This window comes from Staurois parvus, unplaced genomic scaffold, assembly GCF_062004578.1.
Source record: "Staurois parvus isolate SC_StPar_1 unplaced genomic scaffold, SC_StPar_1.0 ptg000131l, whole genome shotgun sequence".
Taxonomy (NCBI): Eukaryota; Metazoa; Chordata; class Amphibia; order Anura; family Ranidae; genus Staurois; species Staurois parvus.
In genome coordinates, this window is record NW_028317927.1 from 4590124 (window position 1) to 4604067 (window position 13944).

The 13944-nt window shown below is 38.4% G+C and overlaps 1 protein-coding gene across 2 annotated transcripts in view; it reads left to right on the forward strand.

Annotated features, from left to right (window-relative positions):
- XRN1 (5'-3' exoribonuclease 1) overlaps positions 1-13944 on the forward strand; it is a 123361-nt gene that overhangs the window by 23051 nt on the left and 86366 nt on the right. For both annotated transcript variants that reach the window (XM_089672571.1, XM_089672572.1), the window contains exons 7-10: positions 876-963; positions 1042-1210; positions 8644-8711; positions 9733-9864. In XM_089672571.1, coding sequence (XP_089528697.1) covers positions 876-963; positions 1042-1210; positions 8644-8711; positions 9733-9864 — 457 coding nt within the window. The remainder of the gene's footprint in view (positions 1-875; positions 964-1041; positions 1211-8643; positions 8712-9732; positions 9865-13944) is intronic.

Here is a 13944-nt window from a genome sequence, read left to right on the forward strand (position 1 = left end):
GCGCCAATGTGCACAAAGTTATTGATCTGAACACTATAGCTGACCATACACCGTAATGTAGCTGTGGACATCCCTGTCAGCACCATCTGTCTCCACAAAAGTTGATTAGATTAGAAGGAACCAGGTTGAAAATTGTCAGAGGAGCAGTGACTTCATCCTAGCATCTATGGCTAACTTAACTCAGGCACTTGCAGGCACCCGGTGGATGCACTTCAGCACTATGGTTACCCAAAGTGGTAGGATCACTTTAAAACAGTAGTTACAGAAATCTTCTCCAAAAAAAAAAAAAAGTTACCAGCCTGCATGTTTTTGGTAAGGGGTGTTATGGAATGCTTTCATATACTTCAGGTTCAAATGACAATCCATGACTTTTTGCTTTACCATTAAGTGCATTTCAGTTGAAATAATGTTTAAATTATTCTATGTGTAGTGTACATGCTTCCTGTTTAAATTTTTCATAGGACATTGTTGGTCTTATTCAGTAAGGCACTGCTAATAGCAATTGAGTTATGCAAAGTGTAGTAACTCATAGTAGTAACACCTCCCAAATTCCACTCTTAGCCAATGTGGCTACAATATACAGCATTTATTGCTCTTCACACATTACTGCTGCCCTTTCCACTGCTTTACTGAATAAGTCTGCAGAGTATAAAGTTGATTGTTGTAAACATTCCAGGACGTAATTCCTGACAACATTTGAATGAAAATTTACTGTTACAACAGTGAGATTCTCCCTCTCGTACCTAAAGTGAAAGTAGAGTAGAAAATCTTGTCGTGTGAAGACTGTTGTGTTTTGTTAAAATAATGTTCAGTTATCCATGTCAATCATTTTTAATGTACGAAGTTGTATATCAGATTTTTTTAATGTGTTCCAGAGTTTCTGCACCAGAAGAAACTACATTTCACCTCCTTCACTTGTCTCTAATGAGAGAATATATTGATTATGAATTTTCATCCCTGAAAGTAAGTAATGTCCTTTAAATGTAGTAAAAGTAAGTGTCTGATTTTCTTACACATATTTAAACACTTTCTTTGTTTTAGAACAAGATCTCTTTTGAATATGATATTGAAAGAATAATTGATGACTGGATTTTAATGGGATTTCTTGTGGGCAATGATTTTATTCCTCATCTACCTCATTTGCATATAAACCACGATGCACTGCCTCTATTGTACAGAACATATATTAGTGTCTTACCAGAACTTGGAGGTATGTCTCTGAAAATATGTTATTGTTATGTTTCCTGTTTGGTAAGGGCCTGTGTTTGCAGATGCAAGCTCAAGTTGAAGATAATTTTGTGAATATCTGTCATATTCCTTACATCCCACGGGTAAAAAGGAAAGGTGGGGGTGTCTGTCTCTAAGTGATCTCAAAGAGTGTGAAAGAGGACCTAGTTGATGGAGAGTGTGATGAGGCTGAAGCATTATGGGTGGAACTGCACATGGGGGTGTATACTACAAAGGTAATCATTGGAGTGTGTTATAGGCCTTCCAGTGTTAATGAGCAGGCGGAGACTCAGCTCCTTGCACAAATCCAAAGGACTGCAAGGGCTGGGACAGTGTGATAATAATGGGGGATTTTAATTACCCAAAAACTCACTGGAGTAATGGCACTGCATGAACAGTTAACAGGCAAAACATTTTTTACTACAGGACAATTTTATGGTACAGTTCATAGAAGCCCCAACTAGGAATGATGCTCTGAACATCTGGGTAGCAGTGAGCATTACATGATTTTGTTTTTCGTCAGCTGTAAACAACAAGCACATACGGGGAAAATAAAAACACTCAACTTTAAGAGAACTAATTTTCCAAGGCTGAGAGCTGCTCTCCAAGACAGACTGCAAGGGAATATTGGCATCGATGAGCACAGGCCAGAAATAGGAGTCCTTCAAAAAGACTATATGTGAACACACTGCAAAATATATTCCCATGGACAAGTTTAAAATGCTAAAAATGAAACTTATGTGGCTTACGGCCAAAGTTAAAAAAGCTATAAATAAGAAAGAGCTTTTATAAAATATAAAAATGAAGGAATGCTATCATCGTTTAAACATTACAAAATTGAAAATGAACAACAGATTGAAAAAGATAGCAGGACCAACCCCAAAAAATTCTTCAAATATATAAATAGTAAAAAGGTCAGGTCCGAGCATGTAGGCCCTTTACAAAATAATCTAGAGTGGGTGACTGGGGACAAAGAAGTCAAATTTATTAAATACTTTCTTTAGCTCTGTGTATACAAAGGAGCGTGGGGGGAGCTGTTGTCCATAATGGGCATGGTATTGACACAGCCCCAGATGATCCACATTGGCTCACAACTGATATGATCCAGAAATATTTAGACAGAATAAAGCACCTGGACCGGATGGCATACACCCACGGGTCCTTAAAATATTGAGCTCTGTCATTTCAAAGCCCTTGTTTCTAATTTTTAGGGACACTTTAATGACTGGAACAGTGCCACGGGATTGACGTAAGGCCAATGTGCCTATACTTAAAAAGAGATCAAAATCTTTACCAAGTAATTATAGTCCTGTTTAACTTGTATACCTGGGAAGATACTGGAGAGTTTAATAAAAGATCATATGGATGAGTTCTTGGCAGCATGGATTCATGAAAGACAGAAGTTGTCAAACAAAACTGTTTTCTTTTTATGAAAAGGTGAGAAAAACCTTAGACAGAGGGAAGGTGGTGGACGTGGTATACTTGGATTTTGCAAAAGCATTTGACACCGTTCCCCACACATGGCTAATGTGTAAGGTAAAGCTCGCAGGCTTGCAAAAATCCATATGTAAATGGATAGAAAACTGGAAAAAAAGATCGTATTCAGAGAGTAGTGAATAATTATTCATACTCTGAATGGTCTAGGGTTGTCAGTGGATTACCCCAAGGTTCAGTGTTGGGACGTTTTACTTTTTAATATCTTTATAAATGATATAGGGTCTGGGATTGAAAATTCCATTTCAGTCTTTGCAGATGACACCAAGCTGTACAGTGGAATAACATCTTTACAGGATGTCTCCAATTTACAAGCCGACCTCAATGCACTGTTCAATTGGGCAACTATGTGGCAAATGAGGTTTAATGTTGATAAATGTAAGGTTATGCGCTTGGGCGTTAGGAATATGCATGCATCATACATACTAGGGAGAGTACAACTGGGGGAATCATTGGTGGAGAAGGATCTGGGGGTTTTGGTAGATCACAAGCTTAATAACGGCATGCAATGCTAAGCTGCTGTTTCTAAAGCGAGCAAAATCCTCTCTTGTATTAAGAAGTATAGACTCCAGAGAGAGATATATCATTTTACTCCTGTACAAATCATTAGTAAAACCTCATCTGGAATATGCAGTTCCGTTTTGGGCACCAATTCACAAAAAGAATATTGGGGGACTAAAGAGAGTGCAGAGAAGGGCAACCAAACTGATAAAAGGCATGGAGGAGATCAGCTATGAGGAAAGATTAAAGGAATTTAATTTATTCTCTCTTGAGAAGAAGAGATTAAGGGGGGATATGATCATGTACGGTTCATATAGTGAACTTGGTGTAGAGTTGTTCACCCTGAGGTCATCACAAAGGACATGGTGGCACTCTTTACTTTTGGATGAAATGAGATTTAATTTCCAAATACGGAAAGGTTTATTCACAGTGAGAGTGGTGAAAATGTGGAGTAGACTCCCTTAAGAGTTGGTTCGGGCCAGCTCAGTATATTGCTATAAAAAAAAAAAAAAAGGCCTGGATTCTTTCCTAGATACACATAATATAACTGGATACTAGCGTTTATAGGTAAAGTTGATCCAGGGGATAACCGATTGACTCTCGGGGGATCAGGAAGGAATTTTTTACCCTGCAGGAACACATTGGATTATGCGTTGCTGTTTTTTTTTTTGCCTTTTTTTTTTTTTTTTCATAGTGGTTGATCTAGATGGGCTTTTGTCTTTTTCAGCCAGACTAACTATTTAACTATGGTTAGTAAATTCTGAAAGCTAGGAGAGGAGAGCTCCAACAATACCAGATTCTAAAGCATACAGGGCTTAAATACTTTGTAAACAGATGTATAAGGCCTAATAATGACCCACACTTAGATTGGTAATCATCTCCAGACCCAAGTGGCCTGATACGGATTTCTTGCAGTTTTAAAAAGAAAGCCAGTAATGAAAGCTACATATTTCGGTTCTTACAACTTCAATTCGAGGTAACTATTATATTGCATAGTTAGTTTAGTCCAGCTTGGACCAATGTCCAAGCTTGGGACTGCTGTGGAAGTGGAGAATCAAGATAGTAGTTGCCACCCCACCTCTCCATATTGCCCAATCAGAAAAACACATTTTTTACGGGGACGCTCCCTCCTCATTGGCTGAGGAAGCAGCAGGAGCCATTGGCAATCACAGCCAGTGAGTCAATGAGGAGAGAGAGGCGGCAGAGCAAAGCCGTGGCACCGTTTGTGAATAGACATGCAGAGCAACAGCCTTGGGTGCCCCATAGCAAGCTGCTTGCTGTGGGGGCAGTCAACAGGAGAGAGAGGCAGGAGCACTGGCGAGGGACCCGAGAAGAGGAGGTTCCGGGCTGCTGTGTTCAAAACCATTGAACACAGCAAGTAAGTATGACATGTATGTTATTTTAAACAAAAAAAAAAAAAAGATTGTCTTTTAATATCACTTTAAAGAATAAATATAAACTGAACATTTTATATTCCTGATATGTGTCTTCTGTACCATGTTACTTGTATGAAAAAGTATCCTTTTTTCTTTGTCGTTTATCTGTTGTGTACAATCCCTGGTGTTCCTGCCAGTTCCTCTGTTTTTCTATTAAAAGGTGACCACAATCAGTATTTTATTTTGGTTTTCTGCTTCCCCAGGCATGGCTAAAATCATGCACTCCCCCATCTAAATTTTGTCCCACTCTTTCCTGTTTAACCGTTTCAATACCGTGCAATTTTACACCTTCCTGCCTAGGCCATTTTTCAGGTTTCAGCGCTCTCACACTTTGAATGACAATTGCGTGGTCATACAACACTGTACCCAAACTAAAATTTTATCATTTTCTTCACACAACTAGAGCTTTCTTTTGGTGGTATTTAATCACCGCTGGGGTTTTTATTTTTTGCTAAATTACCAAAAAAAGGCCAAAAATTTTGAAAAAAACCACATTTTTCTTTGTTTCTGTTATAAACGTTTACAAATAAATAATTGTTCTTCATAAATTTAGGCCAAGATGTATTCTGCTACATGTCTTTGGTGAAAATAACCCAAATTAGGATGTATTTTTTAGTTTGTAGGAAAGTTATAGAGTTCACAAACTATGGCATAGATCTGAATATTGATCAATCCTGAAGTACTGACAGCCAATCTAATTTCTTGAGGTTCAAGAATGTCAGAATAGTACAGATATCCTCCAAATGACCCCTTTTTGCAGAGTAGACAGTCCGACGTACTTTATAAGAGGCATGGCGAGTTTTTTGAAATTGTATTTTTTTGTCATAATTTTTCGGAAAATGAAAAAATTAAAAAAATTATTTTCACTATTTTTTTTTTTACATACTGTCACCAGTGCAGTACAGCGTCATCATATAACTGGCATGGCGGTGAACAGGGACACTGACTGGTGACAGTATGAAAAAAAATATATATATATTTTTTTTAATTTTTTTAATTTTTTTATTATATTTAATTTTTTATTACTTTTTTTTTATTTTTTTTAAGATTTTTTTTCATATTTTACAATGACCAAAGTAGTACAATGTTACCATAGTAACATTGTACTACTTTGGGGAAGTGATCAGTATTTTTTTTTTTTTTTTTTTACACAATTTGCTTATAGCAAAGAATTACTTTGCTATAAGCAAGCATTTAGCTGAATGAAATCGATTCATTCAGCTTTTTTTTTTTCTTTTTTTTTTTTGTGCTTAGCTGTGATTTGGTCACAGCTAATCACATGACATGTGCATGTGATTAGCTGTGACCATTCACAGCTAGGCACTAGTATACAATGGATGGCATCATGAATGAAGCCATCCATTGTATACAACTGTCATGTGACCTGCTGTGATTGGTCACAGCAGGTCACATGGTACCAGCAACGGGAGTCGGTACTCGGATCTGTCATCGGCCGTGTCCGAGGTGCACGGCCCGTGACAGATCGCACTGCTGCGCCACTCTGCATTAGCGCAAACGGCGCATGTGCGAGAGCACGCCAAATGGCGTGCACCCGGAATGAAGAGACACTTCTGAAGCCGCCAAACGGCCATTGGCCGGGCGGCTAATGGTTAAAATCCAGCCTTTCATCTGTAAACTCCACCCCTTCCTCTTTAGGCTCCAGCTCTTCCTATTAAAGCTTCACCTCTTCAGAGGACGGGCGGGGGGTTATTGTTTACGGTGGAGATTTGGAGAGGGAGGTTGTTTAGAAACAGCAGATCACCAGGAAGAGGCTTCGACAAAGCTTAGGGGGGAGGGGATAAGGATGGTGCAGGAGGGGGCGGGGCCAGCAAACTACACACTGCATGCGGGGACACTTAACCACTGTTGCAGTTGTAATGCCTGACATTATCATCCATTGGTGCAGTGTATGTTAGAGGCCTGTGTTCAGTGAACACCCTGCACCTATTGATGATATGCCATTGAAAAATGGTGCCAACCCCCTTAAAAATGCCGCCCAAGGCAAACACCTTGTTTCGCTTGTGGTAGATATGCCCCTGACCACAATAGGCATGAGAGCACAGCTTGGTCCATGTTCTGGCTGTGTTGGGAGCTCAGCCTGCTTTCCTTTAATGATCAGACTGGTGCTGACATGCCTCTTGCACAGTCATTCACTGGGAAGACCAGCGTGCTGCTCCTCCCCCAGCTTTCTAAGCTCCTTATGCAGCTGAGAACAGAGGTTATGTGATCGCTTATAAAAAAAAAGGGGAAAAAAGGTATTTATAATTTATTTTACTTTTTTCAAATAATTTTGAAAAAACACCCCCTAGCATCTCTGGCTGTGGTCATCTTGAGTTAGGGCAGATGATTCATGTATCATTTATTTTTTGAAGTCTATCTGCCCTTAGCTCAGGCATAGGCTGAGCTGAAAACCTTCCCTCCTCTTCTGAAGACTCCTGGAATGTATGACAGCATTTGCCTAAGCATGGAGACCAGGAAGTAACTGAAGAAATGTAATTAAAAAAAAAAAAGTTTAAAACAAAATATATGCTTTCCTGTCTATTTACTAGGCTAGCAGCATAAGTGAAGTTCCACTTTAAGGACTCGCTTTCTTCCTTTTAAGGGTCTTTCTTGCCCAATTTTTTTAAAAAAGAAAGTTCAGTAAAAAGATCAACATGTTTTCCTTGCAGGGGTTTGTAAAACAATGGATCATTAGCCTCCTGGCTTACACATACATTATTGCAGTTCTGGACATACTTTTCAGGCCCTTGTCTGTCTCCTACAGACCATCCTTTTTCAAACACTTGGACTTGCCCCTTGCTGCTCTGGCTCCCACCTCTTTCCTAGGTGGAGTCCTCCTGACTCCTGGGCAAAGACCTTCTCTGTCTGCCGGGGTGGAGCCCAGAACCATGGTCAGGTCACTATAAAATACACTGCACACACCTATGCAATCTGTGTGCTGGTTGTTTACAAAACCCTGACCCAGCCTGGACTGGAGATTTCATCCCTCCCAAATCTCTAATAAATCTCTGGGTTCCAGGTCCCAAACCAAGTTTTACCAGCTGATGAGGAAACTGAAAAAACAGTTTCCTTCTCATTAAGCAACACCCCTGGAGCCCCTCAACCTATCTGGATGAGAATCCTGGGTCATAGCCTCTTTTTATTCCATGGCAGGACACAATATGTATACACAAATGTTTTGCCTTTCATTTCTCTTTTAAACTGAATGGGTTGTTTTACAAGGTGAGGATTCACATATACTTTAATTGCACACAGGCAGATGTAGTTATCCAGCCTGTACAAATGAAACCTACTTCAGTTTGCATTAGAAATTTGTATGTGGGAGGGAGATGCCTAAAGGTTTAAATCAGGGGGTCTGAATTTTTTAAACAATAGATATTGCTGTACTTTTTGAATTTGAATTTGTGTTTGGATAATCTATATTCTATCTATAAGTAAATATCTGGTGTTGCGCTAAAGTACTATAAAAATAAAAAATAGTTCTTAAATGTACAAATTTAAACCGTGAACAAAGTGCTCAAATGTAAAACTGTAACAATGCTGTATTTACAGTTGCACATTTATGCACTATTTTTTATGTATATCACTTTATTGTCCTTTAGCACAACACCAGATATTTACTTCTAGATTTGATATTAAGAGAAGATATTCTCTTACTGTGTTTGCTGCTTTGTCTATTTTCTAATATAAGCATTTGCACAGTTTTGATTAATTTTATAGTTTATCTATATTATATATTGTGCAATACTGTGGTGACTGATGATCCCTATTTGACCAGTTGCAGATGTAGGTTTTCGCACAGAAATAATAAAATTTAACTCTGTTTATGTATGTATTATGAGTACAAGTAAAACTGTACCACTGTAGTTGTGTGAAACAAAGTCGTGAAATATCTGTAAACAAGTAATACAAAATAATGATATAACATTCTAAAGGTTGTTAAAGAGGTCCACCATTCTAACGTGAATTATGTTTCTCCCTCCAGGTTACATTAATGAGAATGGGTATTTGAACCTAGTCCACTTTGAGAAATATCTCACAAAACTTTCTGCCGTAAGTGTATTTGGATATTAAAATTGTAAAATTGTGTCATGTAGGTTTTGATTAAGGGTACATGAACATAGATGTTAGCAAATATAAGGGAGCTCTAGTGTAAAACTCCCAATGTTTTGCCACACTACATGCACATATGTCGTATTTCCTAAATGTGAATCTTCTACTGCCTGTACCTGCGGCTCCCTGGGTGTGGAAAACCTCTGGAAGTTTTATGTTGGACCTCCCTTGCATCTGCAAAGATCCATGTGCATGTTCCCTAACATTTATATATAGCTGAGTTTACAGTAAACACAGGGAGGCAGCAGATGGAACAGGAGGTTGGCTTTGTAATAAACTGCAGCTATCAGTAATCAGTGGGGAGCAGTAGTGTGAAATCATAGCAGCGAAGCATTTGAATTTTACTTTGGTTCTCACCCTGTGACATTCATTAGTACACAACTAAAGACCGAGGGTTATAGTTGCATTTAAACCATCACACTTCTAAAACGAGATCCGTGTTTGGATTATTTTTAAGAGGCCTTTGACAGGCTGTGAGGAGGTGATGCCTCCTCGCTTCCTTTTTTAACCCCATAATTGCTGCTCCATTGTGCCGCAAACATGTGCATTGCATTCCGTTGCGCGGCGTTTCCAATGCTTCCACATTCACTTGAATGGATTGTATTCGATGGACTTACTACCTTCCAAACACGGCATAAGTGATCGTATTCGATCGCTCTTTCGCACGTTTTTAGCTCCCCCCAATGAGCCCTAACGATGGACAGTGAGTACACATCATCAATATGCTGGTTTAAGGCAGAAAAAACAAGATGATTAAAGTAATTAGCAGACAGTTCTTACAGTTCTTTATTAATGTGATGGAAATGTTACGTAGCAAACTTAGAAAATACATGTTTGCTGCAACAGCTTCATTTTTAACATAAAAAAATTATAAGATAATGCTTTAATGTAATTTTTCTCGATAAACTTTATCTTTTATTGCAACCTACCACATTCGCTTATGGTTTGTTTTTGTGTGTAGTTCGACCGAGAGCACTTCAATGAAGTCTTTGTTGACTTAAAATGGTTTGAAAGCAAAGTGGGCAATAAATACCTCAATGAGGCTGCAGGCCAAGCTGCTGAAGAAGCTCGAAACTGTAAGAAGAAGAGCAAGGTCTGTCGTATTAGTCTTTTTATTTATAAAAGTCGTCTTGTAGTTACCCAGATGTTGGTTTATAACATTCAAATATTTTATGCTCTTAGAGAAAATTATTTACACACGTATCCAGGCAGAACTTTTCACATCTATGATATAGGTAAATTTCACCAAACGTTTAACTGGACAATGATGGGATGAAGCATTCGCCAACTCTGTACAACTTTTGGCTCCTGTCCCAGTATATAGGCTTATCTTCCTGCAGCAAAACTTTTGACTTAATCTGATGACATGATTATGTATATACAGATTTGAAAAATCCCCTTCTGGTGCTATTTATATAGGCAGATGATTTTCTTGTTTTATTAGCACCCTGAAAAATGCATTAAAATACTAAACCAGCTATTAAGTATTTTTTTTCTTCCAGATTGGGTATAACCTAAACTGAAACAGCCTCCTTAATTGAAAATTAGGTTATGTAGCAATCCATGGATTGCAGCAAATTAAGATAAGTAAATCATAATTGCTGTGCCTTGAAACATAATACACAGCATGCATGTCATGCTACCAGTGCTAAAGAGGTGAATGGGTTTCACTGTCTTAATAGCATTTCTACCTAACAATACACAAGATTATGTTAAAGTATCCTTTATTGTAGTTAGGTATTCATTTATACAAGTCTACTTACATTAAAGCTAGCTTCATATGTTTTCGTGATCGCTTGTACAGCAGAAATCGGACTAAGAATGGGAGGTTATGCACTGTAAGCCAACCATGCTTTATCATGCTCTCAGTCTATTTTTTTTGGCAAACAAGAGGAAAGCATAAAAAGACTTCTCAGTGTGGTGATAGTTCATAGAGCAGTGAGCATACCGCATATGTAGCTTTTAAGTTGCAACAAGGATGTTACTTTCCTGGCTATGCCTTTTTTTTAAGGATTTTGTGAATTGCAGGAATTAATTAATAAAAAGAATGATAAAGAGGGGAAGGAGTCTCTCTGCTTCTACTGTGTGTTTGTTTCACTTGGAGTTTTGAGACCTGTAAGAACACAGTTTTTGTTTTAACAGGAAAAAATAAACAACTGGTGCTTCTAGTACAAAGAAGAATTGACACATTGCACTCCAGTTTTAGCAAAATCAACCCCAAAGTCTGGTTAAGCTCTGCATAGAAACCAATCAGCTTCCATTTTTTTGTTTTTTTTTCATAATTTAATTGAACAAACTGAAGTTAGAAGCTGATTGGCTACCATGTACAGCTGCACCACATTTTGCACTCTCCAGTTTTAGTAAATTAAACCCCTTAGTTGCACCTGATACCACAACTGTGCTTTGTATTAGGAGCACCAGTTGTCTGTTTTTTTTTTTTTTTCCTGTTTAAAAAAAAAAAAAAATGGTTTTCTTACAGTGCTCAAGAGGCATAGCCAGGAAAGTAACACTCTTGTTGCACCTTCTAAAGTTACATATGCTGTCTGTTCACTGCTCTATGAAGTTAATATTTTTTATGAATCCTAGCTGGATTAAATGAGGGTAATTTATATCTGCTTTTAAATCAGCCTTGTTCCTTTTCAGTATACTGTTAAATGTAGAAGGGTTCTTTTAAAAAGTGTTTAATGAGAAATTGCTGAGATTGCTAAAACCGGTCGACAAATTGCCAGTTTTGTATGTATATTACTGACTCCAAATGATGCTTGTTCCTTAAACAAAAAAAACACTGCCTGCAAAAAGTGAGAAATAATATACAGAACCTCAGGGATAAATACACACTGCAAAAAAATGTCATTCCATTTAGAATAATATGCAAAAGTCATTATCCCATTACCCAAGTGTCTGCTGTTAAATTAAGGTGTAGACCTCAAGGCTGAAAACCAGGGGAAATACAACTGACATCTTGGACATGACCTGAAGCTCATCAAGGGTTAAGACATCTTGCAGCTCCTCACAAGGATTGGAAAGGATCCAACTGGCCCAGGCAATACAGAAAATAAAAAAACAGGGCGCAGAGATGTGTCAAGAAAATTGTAGCGACACATAAACAAGTAGTCTCCAACAAGCCTCTTTCACCTGGAAAACACATTGCCTGCCATTGTCCTGCCCATTTCTGTTGTTCCTTACTGATTGCAAACTACCCCACCTTATTTCCAATCAGTGTCTCTACACACTGCATCCAAATTGTAGGATGAAACGGGAATGTGTCAGTACTCGATTGCATGCTGATTGTAATCTCTAGGGTTAAAGCATAGGCACTTTCTAAGTCCCCTCTGTTTTGGGCCAAACTCTTCCCCTGCATTTTTACAAAAAGTGATACCTGAACTGCGGTACTGGGTTGATGATGTGCATATTATGTAAATTTGAATTATAACACTGGAGGGGGGGGGGGGGTGAAAGTTGCTAAGGACATATCCATTAACGTGTTACCAAACCCACGACAGTAAACTCACTGTATATGCAGTAAGGGGTTAATCCTCCGCATTGTGTAAAAAGGCTGTTTGATCCTGTCTTCTGTGATCCTCCTTTTTCTGTCCCCATTCCATCTGCTGATCATACAGAGCTCTAGAAGTCACTCTGCACATGCTAAGTTTAATGTGTATGGCTAGAGAGGTTTTCTTTTCTTTGTGAGAGTGCATGAGATCAGTACAGGGCCAGTCAGCACTGTCCAGAGAGAGGGTCAGGGGTCTTGCATTCTCATAGGACAGTGAGAGGAGAATGAAAACTCCTCCTAATGGTGTCCAGCTGAGCACTGGTTAAAGCTTGTAGATGTCACAAGACTGCTATATACTGCTGGAAATAAAAGGTATTTTGCACTTTATATTTACTAAAATAATTGCAGTTCCATGTTGTGTGGAGACCAGATATAGTGAATACAGGGTTCTGAATTTAGTAACACTTTAAGACATTAATCAGGCAAATGTGGAAAAGTCTAAACTTGTGTTTTCTGCGCAACAATATGTAAGTCTATTTAGTCGCTGTTCTAATCCTAACATCGTTGCTGTGTGTGATTTCATTTTCTCTACTATACTTAAAGTATATGTGTACACTTTATGCGTTTAGTTATACAGCTAGGCCCATATATAGTTACATAGTTAGTCTGGCTGAAAAAAAACAAAAATCCATCCAGTTCAACCAATAAAAAAAAAAAAGTTATAATGCTACACCCACAGTTGATCCAGAGAAAGGCAAAAAAACCCCAGCAAAGCATGAAATAATTTGCTCCTGCAGGGGACAAAATTCCTTCCTGATCCCCCGAGAGGCAATCAGATATTCCCTGGATCAACTTTGCCTATAAATGTTAGTATCCAGTTATATTCTGTGTATCTAAAAAAGAATCCAGGCCTTTTTTTTAAGCAATCCACTGAGCTGGCCATAACCAACTCTTGAGGGAATCTATTCCACATTTTCACAGCTCTTACTGTGAAGAAACCTTTCTGTGTTTGGAGATTTTCTTTTCTTCCAGACATAAAGAGTGCCACCTTTTCCTCTGTGATGACCTCAGGGTGAATAATTCTACACAGAATTCACTATATGAACCACTGATGTATTTATACATGTTTCTCATATCCCTCCTTCATCTTCCCAAGAGAGAATAAATCCAGTTCCTCTAATCTTTCCTCATAGCTGATCTCCTCCATGCCTCTTATCAGTTTAGTTGCCCTTCTATGTACTTTTTCCAGTTCCCCAATGTTCTTTTTGTGAATTGGTGCCTAAAACTGAACTGCATATTCCAGATGAGGTGTTACTAATGATTTGTACAGGGGTAATATGATATCTCTCTCTCTGGAGTCTATACCTCTTTTAATACTAGAGAGGATTTTGCTCGCTTTAGAAACCACAGCTTGGCATTGCATGCCATTATTAAGCTTATGATCTACCAGAACCCCTAGATCCTTCTCCACCATTGATTGTTGTACCCCCCTAGTATCTATGATGCATGCATTTTCTTACCCCCAAAGTGCATAACCTTACATTTATCAACATTAAACCTCATTTGCCACATAGTTGCCCAATTACACAGTGCATTGAGGTTGGCTTGTAAGTTGGAAACATCCTGTAAGGACGTTATTCCACTGCACAGCTTGGTGTCGTCTGCAAAGACTGAAATGGG